At 43.6% G+C, this 16620-nt stretch overlaps 1 protein-coding gene across 1 annotated transcript; it reads left to right on the forward strand.

Moving 5' to 3' along the window:
* Window positions 1-1112: 1112 nt before the first annotated feature.
* On the forward strand, window positions 1113-10489 carry DEFB123 (defensin beta 123). The gene is made up of 2 exons (XM_002830178.6): window positions 1113-1299; window positions 10255-10489. Exons 1-2 carry the CDS (start codon window positions 1242-1244, stop codon window positions 10398-10400), a joined length of 204 nt encoding a protein of 67 aa, XP_002830224.1. The 5' UTR covers window positions 1113-1241; the 3' UTR covers window positions 10401-10489.
* Window positions 10490-16620: the final 6131 nt, after the last annotated feature.

Here is a 16620-nt window from a genome sequence, read left to right on the forward strand (position 1 = left end):
ACCAAAAATGAATAGCACAGAAAAGGTGGACTTCTAGGCTTTCCACTGAGTCCCTTCCTAGCCAGTGTCTCTTCTTCTCTTCATTGTAAGGGTTTTAGAAAGAATTATTTACACTTGCTGACCTCACTCTTTCACTTACCTTTCAGTTTTCAACCCCATTGACTATTTTCTGCCCCTACAGAAATGGCTTTCACTGTTGTTGTTGTTGTTGTTCCCTTGTAATCCCTCTGTATGCTTTTATACCCTTGACATCTGTTTCAAGCAGGGCCCAGTCAGAGAAACAGTAACTACAAGATGCAGCTACCACCCAAGGGCTGAGGGAACTAAAGGAAAGAGAATGCCTTTTCTTTTCTTTTCTGAGACAGAGTCTCGCTCTGTTGCCCAGTCTGGAGTGCAGTGGCGCGATCTCGGCTCACTACAGCCTCCCCAGTTTCAAGCGATTATCTTGCCTCAGCCTCCCAAGTAGCTGGGATTATAGGCATGCACCACCACGCCTGGCTAATTTTTGTATTTTTAGTAGAGATGGGGTTTCACCATGTTGGCCAGGCTGGTCTCGAACTCCTGACCTCAAGTGATCTGCCCACCTTGGCCTCCCAAACTGCTGGGATTACAGGCGTAAGCCACTGTGCCCAGCCAAGAATGAGTTTTCAAAACCCGAGTTCAGAAGAGGGATTCTGAGTGGTTGGTTCTCAGATCTCTGAGGAAGGGGAAGGATGGCCCTAGGGGGAGGTCCACCGCATGTTAGAACCCAGCAGGGGGCTGTGACAGACAGGCTGGTGCTCAGAGCTTCGTCTCTTTCTGCCGTTTTCCTCTCAGTTTTTGCTCCAGTTATGTCATATTTCTCATTTTCAACACCAACATGAGCCTTTGTATAGACATTCCTCCACCTGGAACCTCATTTCAGCTCATCTACCTGTTGCTTTGTATTTATTCTTCAAAACTCTGCCGTCTTCCCTGACCTTCTGGAGCCGGTGTTTGTGGTGCCTCCTGCTGGTCACTGGGTTCAGGCAGTTTGGAGCTGGGTGGAAGGACGGGTAGTATATTAAGTCTTGGGCCCTGGACCTTGTTGGCTGACCTCTCCCTGCTGACCTAAATGACAAAGGGAGGCGTGTCCAGTCAGAGTGTGAGGGCTGTACCCGTGGGCAGCTGAGGGAGTGCGAGCCACAGGCCAGGCACTCTCCCTCTCCCATTAGCTCTGCCGTGCCATCGGACTTGCAGCTTCACTTTGGGCTGCCGTAGCCATGAAGCTCCTTTTGCTGACTTTGACTGTGCTGCTGCTCTTATCCCAGCTGACTCCAGGTAACCTGAACCTCCTTAAGGAAAGGGCAGGGCTTAGAGACTAAGGCCTGGTCAGGGAATCCCAAGGGCTAGAAGGATGGGCTGCAGGTTGGCATCTGGCACCACATATAGGAGGCAGGAGGCGCCTCACCAGCAGCAGGTGCCAGCTGATAGATGACAACTACGATAACCAGAGCTGCTCTCTCAGTGGCTCCATCCCTCCTCTTCCTGCCCAGCTCCGGGGAGCATGTGGGGGTGGCCTAGTGTGTGAGGAGGAGTGGGAGGGGTGAGCAAGAGAAGCAGGAAAGAGGAGAGGCAGGTATGGCCCTTTTGCAAAATAGTCCCCAGAATGAACGAAGCTTTGTGAAGATCACAGCCACCTTAATGGGAGAGAAAGCTCATTTGTACTGTAGCTGTCTCTGTGCCAGACTCTGCGCTGGAAGCTAGGACCACGGAGATAAATGACATGGTGCCAGGGGAACTAACTGGAGGAGACAGTTAAATAGCATTTATAACCCAGGGTGACACGGCTGTGACAGTGGGAGACCAGGGGGCTATGGTCCAGCCCAGGCTGAGGAAAAAGAGAGTCCTCCTGGAGGGATATCCTGAGCCCTAAAAAGTGACTCTAAAATAGAAAAGGAAGGAGAGGGGAAAGCAGAAAGGTGTCCCAGGCAAAGAGGTCAGCCTACGCAAAGGTTGGATGCGGGACAGAGCATGGGAGCGTCAGGGACCTGCATAACATGGAGGGGTGGGTTAGGAGAGAGGCGGGGGTAAAGCTGAGGAAGGATTCAAGCTCCAGGTCTCAGTGGGCCTCAAATGCCAGGTGAGGGACCCATGGGAAGGTTTAAACAGAGAAAGACCCTGGTCAGATCTACCACCCACCAATTCCAGCATGAGCCACCTATCCCTTCCTGCTCATCTGGCAGAAGTTTCCACCCACCCTGAGGCTATCAGCTAACCTTTCTACAGAGTCAGAAACGTGTGAATTTCCTAAACAAGCTGACCTCCGTCCTTGTGTCTTCCTGAGGCCCTAAAACATCACTCACCTGGAGTAGAGAGGAAAGCCCAGACCCCGGGTTAAAACCTGCCCCATCATTTTCTGACTCTGTGACCCCCAACAAGAAGCTCAGCTGCTCAGAGTATCAATTTCCTCATTCCTCAAACTGCAGTAACATCAAGTGTGTAATAATATCAGGTTGAGGGAACAACATTGAACACACTGAAATTTTGGTCTGCAAAAGAAATATGGCTTCTCTATTTTCTCTAACTCACCAAACTTTCCCAGGAACTTCCCTCCTGACTGTGGGAGTTAGTGGTGGGAGGAGCAGGACTACAGAGATAAATGACATGGCACCAGGGGAGCAAACTAGGGGAGACAGTTAAATAGCACTTACAACCCAGGGTGACAAGGCACATAGGGGCTGGGCCTGAACTCAGTTCAATATTTGTCTTTTCTGGTTTAAAATGATTTCTAAGCTAATTCAATCTCTTTTCAATAAGTGTTGAGTCTTTCAGCATGTCTCTTTCTTCCATCACCGATTCTCTTTCCTGGGATAGTATCTGGTTACAGAGAAAAGTAACTTGATATGTCATCAAATAATTAATTGCTTCATTCAGTAAATACAGTTGAATGGATTTCTTGTTCCAAGCACTGTGATGGGTGCTAGAGGTAGAGCAGTGAACAAAACAAAACAGGATAAGCAAAATCTCTGTCCTCTTGGAGCTTACCTTCTACTGGAGGACCCAAAGAATTTGAAAAATAAATGAAACATATGGTATGTCAGATGATAAGTACAGTGAGCAGAATAGGCAAGAAAGGAAATAGTGAACACCAGGGGAAGGGGAAGGTGGTTTTTTTTTTTTTTTTTTTTTTGGAGACAGAGTCTCTCTCTGTCACACAGGCTGGAGTGGAGTGTAGTGGCAAGATCTTAGCTCACTGCAACCTCCACCTCCCGGATTCAAGCAGTTTTCATGCCTCAGCCTCCCAAGTAACTGGGATTACAGGCGCATGCAACCACGCCTGGCAAATTTTTGTATTTTTAGTAGAGATAGGGTTTGGCCATGTTGCCCAGGCTGATCTTGAACCCCTGACCTCAAGCAATCTGCTTGCCTCAGCCTCCCAAAGCGCTGGGATTACAGGCTTGAGCCACCATGCCCGGTCGTTGCCATTTTTAAGGGGGTGCTCATGGAATGTCTCACTGTGACCTGAGGGAACAACCGGGGTGAGCCATGTGGATATGTAGGGAAGGAAATTCAAGCTGGGGAAAACAGCAAGTGTGAGGGCCCTGGGATAGGAACATAAGGAGGTGGGGTCAGGTCCTGTGCTGGACCCTTTCTGACTTCTGGGATCACATCCCTCATTGGATGTGGTCAGTAAGTGTCCTGCTAGCACTTACTACTGGATTTCATGACTGATGAAATCTCTCAGCCCTTTTGGGATCCCCACTGACTCGACCCTTCATCTCAGCCAGATCTTCCATCTGGTCCCCAAGTTAAGGCTGTTCACACCCTCCCTTACTGCCTTCTGCACTAGGGGTGTAGTCTTGGCAGGTCCCTCACTGGTTTTCCTATCTCAACCAGAGACAAGGGAACCTGGGGACCTTTTGGGTCTATTTTTTTCAGCAGAGAGCTGACAGCGATGTTCAGCCACTTCCCTCAGCCATTTCTAATCCCCCTTCAGGTAGCACCATGCGGTGCTATATCCATGCTAAAGATAAGAATTTCTCTAAAGAGCTACCAGTTTCCCTGAGCTATGCTCTAAGAGGCAGAGAGTAAGTGTCCTCTGCGTTGGCAATTTCTTTCGACCAATCTGGGCATTCATAGCAAGAGGCTCTCTCACCCCTATCTTTCTCACATTAATTATCTCTACTTCCTGAGTGTTCAGGTCAACCAGTAGACTGCTAGCGGGAGACACACGAAAGGCCTTTGTCCCTAGCTTGTTGGTAGGTCCACCATCAGGCTGGCAGAATGAGGCATGGGTTCTAGTAGGGCTCTCAGGCCCACTGCTGCTGCTGCGGGAGCTGGATTTAAACTTCCAGCTTCCCTGGAAATTATGGGCAGAGTATTTCCCCTCTACTTCCTGTTGGGTATGGTAGTGGTGACAGAGGTTAAATGGAAGCTACTTTAGCCGGACCCTCAGCCTTAGCCTCCTATAGCTTATGGTGAAATGGTATTGTCTGAACCGCCCCCCCCAGGTTCACCTAATAATGTATAAAGGAGCTCTTCGAAATTTGGAAATCCCTGAACTTCCTTAACAAATGTTGGTCCTTAAAATTGTCTTTCCATGCACAACCCTTATCTCATTTAAGCTGAGCAATGAGTTTGCTGTTCTGTTGTTCACCATTCCCCCAAAACCCAGAAACTCTTCCCAATTCTGCTTTTGGACAACCAATGGATTTTATGATTAAAGGGGATTGAAATATGCATCACTTTAATATTTTCAAAATATTGTCATACTCACCGTTAGGTTAATTGTGGGAATTCAGGAGACATATGTAAAGCCCAGAAACCCAGCAGAGATGAGATTTAGGTGGGACACCTGCCCTTCCATTATACATCCTCACAGCACCCTGAGTTCTTTCTTTATAATTTTCATCATACTCTAGTTAATCAAATATCTGGGTATCTATTTTTTAATGGCTCTTTCTCCCCTCATTAGACTGGAAGATCTCTGAGGGTAGGTGTCTCACTCATTTATAGTTTTATCTCCAGTGTATAGGCCTCTCAGTCTATACATGTGAGTATTTCCCTGGTGTAGACATCTGGAAAGGAATTGCTAGGTAAAGACTGTGTATAGTTTTAAAATGTGTAAGTTATTGCTCAGTAGGCTCCACAGATGCTAAAAAAAGTGTATGACTGTCATTCCTCTCACTCACCAATAGTTCCTCTTGACACTCTTAAATTAAAAATTGAGATTTTGTTGTTAAATGGTGGCTTTTTCCTTATCTTTTTGTAAACTAAAACACAGAATCACAGATGCTGCACACCACATAATACAAGTGTGCAGCTTAATGGAGGTTATAAGTGCACATCTTTGTAACCACCATTCAGGTCAATGGACAGAGCATTGACAGTCACCCCAAAAACATCTCCACCTATTCCATCCATCACAATTGTCTTCATCCCCCAAATTAAGCACTCTCCTGACTTTTATAGCAATCAGTTCTTTGCATTCCTTTACAGTCTCATTGCTAGGGATGCATCCCTAGACACCCTATTTATACTGTTAAAATCTGATATCTCTTTAGATTCCTTGAATTTTTTAATTTACTGGTTCCATCTTCATCCCTTTCTTATCTTTACAAGTTATCTGTTGAAAAAACATAAGTCATTTGATCTATAACTTTCCACAATTTTGCTGATTGCATACTCAAGGTAAAATTCAATGTGTTCCTCTGACCTCTGCATTTCCTGCAAATTGGCACCTGTATCCAGAGGTTTGATCAGGCTCAAGTTCTCCCATTTTGGCAAAACTTTCAGTGGTGATATGTTCTTTCATTAGGAGGCACATAATATCTGGTTGTCTGTCTTTTAGGACCATAGGAATCAATGATGCTCAAAGCCTAGATCCATTAATTTTTTGGCCATTTCAAAATGATAATATTCTATTAAGTGATATTCTTTATTTAGCTGGAACAGTCATATGAAAAAGATACTCCTCATTGTCTACTATTTGATTTCTTAGCAGTACAGTTCATATAGGAAAGACAAAATACATGCTTGATGATTTTTCTTTATTTATGAATCTGCAAGATAACGATCTATTGTCCTATCTCCCCAAATTGTGATCAAATAATTTTTTTTGTTGTTTTGTTTAGATGGAGTCTAACTCTGTCGCCCAGTCTGGAGTGCAGTGGCACAATCTTGACTCACTGCAACCTCCGCCTCCCAGGTTCAAGCAATTCTCCTGCCTCAGCCTCCCACGTAGCTGGGATTACAGGCGCACACCACCACGCCTGGCTAATTTTTGTAATTTTAGTAAAGACAGGGGTTTCACCGTATTGGTCAGGTTGGTCTTGAACTCCTGACCTCAGGTGATCCACCCCCTTCAGCCTCCCAAAGTGCCGGGATTACAGGCATGAGCCACCGCATCCCGCCGACAAAATAATTTTTATATCATTAAAAATGCATGGATTTAACTATATTTAATGAATTTGCATTCATTACGATCTTTATTCTTACGGAAACTGAAATTGTCCCATCCGTGGCTAGGGGGAGCCTCTTTAATATGACCCTTGAGCCTTATTTTACATATCCCTGGTAACTTTTGATAGCTTACTTGTGATCAAGTCCATCTTATAAAGACCACAAGGACACACTAGCAGTCTGACGGTTAGATCTATTAACTTACCACAGCAAAGGAAACTGCACACCAAACGGCCTGTGGGTGGTTGGGGGCGCAGGAGGAGTCACCAAACGAAGAAACAAATAGGGTTACTGTAGGATGACGGGAAAGGGCAGATTCAAGTATAATGTAAATGAAGCAGGGTCTGATAGACTTCAAAGCAAGGCAGGGCCACAGGGCAAAGTGTAAAGGAATTAACATCAGGCCTAGGCTGAGAAACGGATTCAGGATCCTGTTTCCATGGAAAGTACAAAATGAGGAGAGCTGTGGAATTTTGTATTCCAAAACCCCTTATCTGACACCAGCACCTGGCTCTGAAATCAAGGCTGCTTTTCTGTACTGAAAGGCTCAGTTCCTGGGGGAAGAATATAACGTTTCCTTCGTGCTGATACGATTTCAAATACAAAGTTTCCGAGGGTTGTGATTAGAGAAAAGAGGGTTTCCCAGCACTTTGTTCTTTTGTTAATTAACAAACGCAGTTTCACAGGTTCACATTGGCTATCTGGAGTGACGAGATAGTCTAGGCTGGTTGTGCAGTTCCTGCGCCAGGTCTTGAATTAGTTATAAGTTTTACAGCAGACATCTTCACCCCAGTCTCACCTCAAATAAAAACATGCCAATTCGCACATTGTGTAAGAACCTTAAAACAGTATACTGTACTTCCATTTCACCTCTCCCAGCCTTTGTGCTATTGTCATACATTTCACTTCTACATATGCTATGAACTCCGCAGTACAATGCTGTTATTTTACTTTAAACAATTATCTTTTAAAGAAATGTCTCGGGAGGCAGAGTCTGCAATGAGCCGAGATCACGCCACTGTGCTCTAGCCTGGGCGACAGAGTGAGACTACATCTCAAAAAAAAAAATAGGCCTGGCGCGGTGGCTCACCACCTGTAATCCCAGCACTTTGAAAGGCCGAGGTGGGTGGATCACCTGAGATCAGGAGTTCGAGACCAGCCTGACCAACATGGAGAAACCCCGTCTCTACTAAAAATACAAAATTAGCCAGGCGTGGTGGTGCATGCCTGTAATCCCAGCTACTCAGGAGGTGGAGACAGGGGAATCGCTTGAACCCGGGTGGCAGAGGTTGCGGTGAGCTGAGATTGTGCCATTGCACTCCAGCCTGGGCAACAGAGCAAGACTCCATCTCAAAAAAACAATAATAATAAAAATAAAAATAAATAAATGTTTAATTAAGAACAAAAGTTGTTTATATTTACCCACATAGTTATCAGTTCTGATTCTCGTTACTGCTTTATGTAAACATCCAGATTTCCCTCTGGTACTATTTTCTTCTGCCTGAATAACTTCCTTTAACATTTCTTGTAGTGAAAGCTTTCAGTGATCAATGTTCTCCGTTTCCAAATACCTGAAAAAGTCTTTATTTCTCCACTTTTAGAATATTTTTCCTCTTTAAAGAATTTTGGGCTTTTTCCTTTTACTACTTTAAAGATCTCTCTCTACCATCTTCTAGTATGCAGTTTCTGACAATAAGTCTTCTGGGTTTGTTTGTTTTTTTTTCTTTGAGACAGTCTCACTCTGTCACTTAGGCTGGAGTGCAGTGGCATGACCACAGCTCACTGCAGCCTCGACCTCCCAGGCTCAAGCCATCCTCCCACCTCAGCCTCCCTAGTAGCTGGGACTACAGGTGCACACCAACACACCCAGCTAATTTTTTTATTTATTTTTTTCGGAGAGACAGGGTCTCACCTAGGCTGGTCTCAAACTCTTGGGCTCAAGTGATCCTCCCACCTCAGCCTCCCAAAGTGCTGGGATTTCAAGTGTGAGCCACCACACCCAGCCTCTTCCAGTATTTTTACCTTTTCTCCTATGTACGTAATGTGTCTTTTCTTCTGGCTTTTTAAAGATTTTTTTCTTTCACTTGATTTTGCAATTTGGTTATGATATGCCTTTGCATGCTTCTCTTTTGGTTTTATTCAGCTTGTAGTTCACTGAGGGTCATGGTTCTATGGGCTTAGAGTTTTCATCAAACTTGAAATTTTTCAGCCATTATTTCTTCAAATACTTTTTCTGCCCCTCCCCTCTCCTCTCCTTTTGGTATTCCAATTATATGCATGTTAGACTACTTGTTATTGTCCCATGGGTTACTGACACTCTGCTCTTTTTTCCCCTCATCCTTTTTCTCTCCATGTTTCATTCTGGATGATTTCTGTTGCTATGTCTTCAAGTTCATTTATCTTTTCTTCTTCAGTCTAACCTGCTATTAATCTCACTAAGTATGTTTTTTATTTAATATTTAATGTTTCATCTCAACTATTCCATGTGAATATATACATATATGTGGTTTCTTTGTTTTGTTTTATTTTTCTTTGAGACAGAGTTTCACTCTTGTTGTCTAGGCTGAAGTGCAATGGCACATTCTTGGCTCACTGCAACCTCCGCCTCCCAGGTTCAAGCGATTCTCCTGCCTCAGTCTCCTGAGTAGCTGGGATTACAGGCATGTGCCACCACGCCCAGTTAATTTTTTTTTTTTTTTTTGTATTTTTAGTAGAGATGGGGTTTCTCCGTGCTGGTCAGGCTGGTCTCGAACTCCTGACCTCAGGTGATCCACCCACCTTGGCCTCCCAAAGTGCTGGGATCACAGGCTTGACCCACCGTACCCAGCCATGAATATTTTTTACATCTTTATTTCTTCTCATCATGCTCATGGCTTCCTCTACCTTTTGTACTACTTGGAGCATATTTATCATAGCTGTTTTATCATCCTTGACTTGCTAGTTTCATCATTATTGTCATTTCTGTGTGGGTTGATTTGTTTTTCTCCTGGTTATGGGTTATATTGTCTTACTTTTCTTTTTTTTATATGCCTGAAAAATATTTTTGCACTTTCGGTTTCTGTATTTTGTTACACTCCATTAAAGAGTGTTAGATATTTTTCTGGCATGCAGCTAAGTTAGTGGGAATCAGATGAATATTTTCAAGACTGACGTTTAAGCTTTGTTAGGATGGGTACAGGGTATTCTTTAGTCTAGGGTTAATTTAGCCCCCACTACTAAGGCAAGAGCCTTCCGAGTACCAAATGCTGCAGATTTTACATGGTCTTTCCACTCAGGCAGGTGGAAACACAAGCTATTCCCAGACCTGTGCAGTCACTGGGAAGTGTTCTGCTTACTTCTTTTTGGTGTTTGGTATTTTCCCCCCCAACCCCAGGCCTTTGGTAGTTTCCTCTTGCACATGCATAGAAAGGCACTTAAAGACTACAGGGTGGGCCAGGCCTAGTGGCACATGTCTGTGGTCCTAGCTCCTCCGGGAAACTCAGGTGGGAGAGTCCCTTGAACCGGGAGGAGGAGGTTTGCAGTGAGCCAAAATCATTCCACTGTACTCCAGCCTGGGTGACAGAGCAAGACTCATCTCAAAAAAAAAAAAAAAAAAGACAACCCACACAGATAAAGGCTTTATTGAGCTGATGTACCAAGGTCACTCTCTCAGTCAAAGGTAGGGAGCAAAAAAACAGAGTAAAGGAAAAACAGTGATAGATGAAAAGAGTCAAAGGCAAGGGAAACAAGGGACCTTCTATCTCATCTGTTTCCATCCTTTTACAGACCTTTCAAATCCAGAGCCTACTTGTTAGGACTGACAGTGTCTCCCTTCTTTCTGCTTTGTGTCAGGTGGCACCCAAAGATGCTGGAATCTTTATGGCAAATGCCGTCACAGATGCTCCAAGAAGGAAAGAGTCTATGTTTACTGCGTAAATAATAAAATGTGCTGCGTGAAGCCCAAGTACCAGCCAAAAGAAAGGTGGTGGCGATTTTAAGTGCTTTGAAGCCTGAAGCCGTGAAAATGCCGATGAAGCTCCCAGTGGATTCCCACACTCTATCAATAAACACCTCTGGCTGATCCCTGCATTTGCCTGTTAGTGAACCCCAGCAGCTCCCAGGAGTGCCTTTCGGGTGATTTGGGATGTCAAAACCATTTTCACAATAATAATAAGACATTTTTTACTTTTTTTTTTTTTTTTTGAGACAGAGTCTTGCTCTGTCACCCAGGCTGGAGTGCAGTGGTGCGATCTCAGCTCACTGCAAGCTCCGCCTCCTGGGTTCACACCATTCTCCTGCCTCAGCCTCCCAAGTAGCTGGGACTACAGGTGCCTGCCACCATGCCCGGCTAATTTTTTTTTTTTTTTTTTTAGTAGAGACAGGGTTTCACTGTGTTAGCCAGGATGGTCTTGATCTCCTGACCTTGTGATCTGCCTGCCTCGGCCTCCCAACATTTTTCACTTTTTTAAGCTCTGTCTTTCACAGGTGTATAGTGGAATTTTCTGGAATCTCCATGACATATAATGACATAATTGTTCTGGCAGCTGACAAAAGATGTGCTTATGTGCTCTTGTGTAGAATTTTTTAAGGTAGAAAGCTTAAGGTATAAGTATGCTCATTTTCAGAGATTCATGCAATTTGTTCTCAGTAATTCTACTGTCCTCTTACAAACTATCTTTGGTTATATTATTAACTGTAATAATTAATCTCTATACCTTCATTATCATCTAATAAGTCATTACTTTGAAATCCCACAACTTACTTTGTACCACAAGAAATAAGAACACTTTATCGTCTTGGTTTGCAAAGGTATTTTGTTCTAATTTTTTATTTTTTATGGAGATGGGGTCTTGCTTTGTTACCCAGCCTGGTTTTGAACTCCTGGCCTGCCTCAGCATTCCAAAGTGCTAGGAATACAGGAATGAGCCACCACTCCCACGGGGCCTTGCAGAGGTATATTAACAACAGTCCTAGCTGTCTAACAGAAGAAAGGACACACTCTCCCTTAAGGAAAAAATAACACCTATTCTAGTCTCTATAGTTCTCTTAAATACAATTTCCGACATATATACAATTTTAAAATTATAAGACATGCACAGAAGCAGGAAAATATGACTCATAATCAAGAATAAAAATAATCAATTAGAAGCAGACCCAAAGATGGTGATACAGTTTTGATCTCGGTCCCCGCTCAAATCTCATGTTGAATTGTAATCCCCAGTGTTGGAGGTGGGGCCTGATGGGAGGTGATTGGATCATGGAGGTAGATCCTTCATGAATGGTTTAGCAGCATCCCTTTGGTACTGTTCTTGTGATAGAGTTCTCATGAGATCTGGTTGTTTAAAAGTATGTGGCACCACCTCGCTCTTCACTTCCCTCTGCTCTGACCATGTAAGACAGGCCTGCTTCTCCTTCACCTTCTGCCATGCTCAAAAGTTTCCTGAGGCCTCCTCAGAAGCCTTCATGCCCCTTGTACAGACTGCAGAACCATGAGCCAATTAAACCTCTTTTTTTTTTTGAGATGAAGTCTCGCTCCTGTTGCCCAGGCTAGAGTGCAGTGGCATGATCTTGGCTCACTGCAACCTCCACCTCCCGGGTTCATGTGATTCTCCTTCCTCAGCCTCCTGTGTAGTTGGGATTACAGGTGTGCACCACCACACCCGGCTAATTTTCATATTTTTAGTACAGACAGGGTTTCATCATGTTGGCCAGGCTGGTCTTGAACTCCTGACCTCAGGTGATCCACCCTCTTCGACCTCCCAAAATGCTAGGATTACAGGCGTGAGCCACCATGGCTGGCCTAAACCTCTTTTCTTTATAAATTACCTGGTCTCAGGGTTTTTTTTAATAGCAGTAAGAGAACGAACTAATACAGATGGAGCAGTTGTTGGAATTAACAGACAACCTTAAAATAACTATTATAAATATGTTAAAGAAATTAGAAGATTGACAAAATTAATGAAAGGATGAAGAATTTAAATACACAGAAAAATAGTGTATTGTTTTCCACTGCTGCATTACAAAACCACTCCAGAACTTAGTAGACTAAAATAACAACTATTTGTTATTTTTCACAATTCTGCTCATTGATTAAGTGGTTCTTCTGATATTCTCACGAGGTCATTCATGTTACTACATCTCTCTTCACGTAGCCTCTCCACCTCAAAGAAGTTAACCTTGGCTTCCTCCGTGGTGGCTGGGGCCAAGAGCCTCCCAAAGTGCTAGGAATACAGGAATGAGCCACCACTCCTGGCCTTGCAGAGGTATATTAACAACAGTCCTAACTGCCTAACAGAAGAAAGGGCATGCTCTCCCTTAGGGAAAAAAATAACACCTATTTTAGTCTTATAGTTCTCTTAAATACAATTTCTGACATATATGGGTAAACCTCAACATCCAGCATTTCTCAAATTTCTGTTTGTATTACACTTGCTGAAGTCCCACTGGTAAATCATATGCCAGTCACTGTGAAAGAGGACTACATAAGGGCATGAATACTAAGAGGATGATTCATTGCATGATGGAAACTCTAAGAATAAATTGGGCCTTCTAAACTGAGACATACTAAAATTAAGAATTTATTGGACGGTAAGCCAGGCGTGGTGGCACATGCCTGTAGTCCCAGCTACTTGGTAGGCTGAGGCAGGAGGATCAATTACGCCCAGGAGTTTAAGTCTGTAGTATGCTATGATCATGCCTGTGAACAGCCACATGTGCACTCCAGCCTGAGCAACATAGCGAGACCCCACCTCTTAAAAAAAGGAATCTATTGGATGGGTTTAACAGCAGAAGACAGGGCATTGTAGAAGAATGAATCAGTCAACTCAGAGATAGATTAGAAGATATACAAACCAAAGCACAGAGAGAAAAAATGCAAAACAAGCATAACAGAGCATGAGAGACTTGTGGGACAATATCAAATAATCTAACATATATATAATTAAGTCCCAGAAGAAGAGATGGGAGACCAGGCACAGTGGCTCACACATGTAATCTCAGCACTTTGGGAGGCTGAGGCAGGAGGATCACATGAATCCAAGAGTTCAAGACCAGCCTGGACATCATAATGAGACTCCCTCTCTAGTTTTTTTTTTTTTTTTTTTCGAGATGGGCTCTCACCATGTTTGTCCTCAGCTCCTGGGCTCAAGCAATTTGGCCTGCCTCAGGCTCCTAAAATGCTGGGATTACAGGAATGAGCCACCATGCCCAACCCCCACCCATCTCTATTTTAAAAAAAAATTAAAGAGGGGAATGAAGAAGAAGAAATATTTTTAAAAGATAATAGCTGAAAATTTTCCAAAATTGTTGAAAGACATCAATCCACAAGAAATTCAGTGAACTCCAAAGCAGCATAGACACAAAGAAAACCAAACCTGCCGGGCATGGTGGCTCAAGCCTGTAATCCCAGCACTTTGGGAGGCCGAGGCAGGCAGATCACCTGAGGTTAGGAGTTCGATACCAGCCTGGCCAACATGGTGAAATCTCGTCTCTACTAATAATACAACAATTAGCTGGGCATGGTGGCATGCGCCTGTAAGCCCAGCTACTAAGGAGGCTGCGGCAGGAGAATCGCTTGAACCTGGGAGGCTGGAGGTTGCTGTGAGGCGAGATCCTGCCACTGCACTCCAGCCTGGGCGACAGAGCGAGACTCCGTCTCAAAAAAAAAAAGAAAAACTGCTTCTCAGTACCTATGAATATTTCATACAAAACGTGTTCAAGAATTTATGGAAAAAGTTAGAAAACCTTATTGAAATACAATATAGAAAGCCTAAATTAATAGAGAAACATATCATGCTTATGAATTAGAAGTCTCAATATCTTAAAGATGTCAATTCTATACTAATTATTCCCTAGATTCTATAAAATTCCAATAAGATTTGTTCACAACTTGTTCAAAATTGTGTATCTGTAAACAAATAATTTGTTAGGGACATAAACATATATAATAGGTGGGATTGTAAAGTAGTTCAACCATTGTGGAAGTCAGTGTGTCGATTCCTCAGGGATCTAGAACTAGAAATACCATTTGACCCAGCCATCCCATTACTGGGTATATACCCAAAGGATTATAAATCATGCTGCTATAAAGACACATGCACACGTATGTTTATTGCAGCACTATTCACACTAGCAAAGACTTGGAACCAACCCAAATGTCCAACAACGATAGACTGGATTAAGAAAATGTGGCACATATACACCATGGAATACTATGCAGCCATAAAAAAGGATGAGTCCATGTCCTTTGTAGGGACATGGATGAAACTGGAAACCATCATTCTCAGCAAACTATCGCAAGGACAAAAAACCAAACACCGCATGTTCTCACTCATAGGTGGGAATTGAACAATGAGAACACATGGACACAGGAAGGGGAACATCACACTCTGGGGCCTGTTGTGGGGTGGGGGAGGGGGGAGGGATAGCATTAGGAGATATACCTAATGTTAAATGACGAGTTAATGGGTGCAGCACACCAACATGACACATGTATACATATGTAACAAACCTGCACATTGTGCACATGTACCCTAAAACTTAAAGTGTAATAATAATAAAATTTAAAAATATATATATATAATAAAACTTTCAATAAAAGCTAAGGATATAATAAATACAAATTTAGGATAACAGTTACCTCTAAGAATATAGCAATAGGAAGGGGTAATGGTGATTTTTTTATCTGCACAGTAGACAGTGAGGTGTTCTGGATGTGAGGTTCAAATTTGTCTTTGTGATAGCTGGTGTTATTGAGCCACCTGGAGGCAGTATTGCTGCAGTTTGAATATTTAGGATCCTGGATGTGGATGTGGGAGGGAAGGGCTGGATGAACCTTCCAGGATGTCAGCAGTGATTCCTGGAGTCTTCCAGTTAATGGTACCCAATAACAAAATGGGCAAAAGATGCATGGGAGATTGGCCTGTGAAAACACTGAGGACTTGGGGATGGATCTGCTATCTCCACGTGCAAAAGGATTTGTTAATCTGGGAGTTCCTCTGAGATCTAGCCCTTGTCCATCTCTTTGGTTGCCTTTTTTTTTGTTGTTGTTGTTGAGACAGAGTCTTGCTCTGTCGCCCACGCTGGAGTGCAATAGCGCGATCTCGGCTGACTGCAAGCTCCGCCTCCCGGGTTCATGTCATTCTCCTGCCTCAGCCTCCTGAGTAGCTGGGACTACAGGCGCCCGCCGCCACCACGCCCGGCTAATTTTTTTTGTTTTTGTTTTTGTTTGTGTATGTTTAGTAGAGACGGGGTTTCACTGGGTTAGCCAGGATGGTCTGGATCTCCTGACCTCGTGATCCGCCCACCTCAGCCTCCCAAAGTGCTGGGATTACAGGCATCAGTCACCGCACCTGGCCTCTTTGGTTTCATCACATACCACTCAGTTACTCCATCTCTTTCCTTTAATTTCTGTTTTCCTTTAGCTTTTTTCCCCCTAAAAAAAAAAAAAAAAATCATAGTTTATTTTTCACATCCTGGGTTTTTTATTTATTTAATAGCTTTATTGAGGTATAATTTTTTTTGAGATGGGATCTTGCTCTGTTGCCCAGACTAGGGTGCAGTGTTGCAATCATAACTCACTGCAGCCTCAGCCTCCTGGGCTCCAGCGATCCTCCCACCTCAGCTTCCCAAGTACCTGGGACTACAGGCATGCACCACCACGCCCAGCTAATTTTTTTGTATTTTTTGTAGAGACAGGGTTTCTCCATGTTGCATAGGCTAGTCTTGAATTCCTGGCTTCAGATGATCCTCCTGCTTCAATCTCCCAAAGTGTTGGGATCACAGGCATGAGCTACCCCATGCAGTCTTTCAAGGTATAATTAACATTCAGTAAACTGCACATATTTGAAGTGTAAAAGTTTCTAAGTTTTGTCATGTGTGCACCCATGAAATTATCACCAAAATCAAGATAATAAACATATCTGTCCCCCTCAAAAGTTTTCTTCTGCCTCTTGTAATCCTTTTTTTTTTTTTTTTTTTTTTGAGATCTTGTTGCCCAGGCTGGAGTGCAATGTCATGATCTCGGCTCACCGCAACCTCCACCTTCCAGGTTCAAGCGATTCTCCTACCTCAGCCTCCCGAGTAGCTGGGATTACAGGTATGCGCCACCACACCCGGCTAATTTTGTATTTTTAGTAGATATGGTGTATCTCCATGTTGGTCAGGCTGGTCTCGAACTCACCTCAGGTGATCTGCCTGCCTCGACCTCCCAAAGTGCTG

Source organism: Pongo abelii, chromosome 21 (genome assembly GCF_028885655.2).
Source record: "Pongo abelii isolate AG06213 chromosome 21, NHGRI_mPonAbe1-v2.0_pri, whole genome shotgun sequence".
Classification (NCBI taxonomy): domain Eukaryota; kingdom Metazoa; phylum Chordata; class Mammalia; order Primates; family Hominidae; genus Pongo; species Pongo abelii.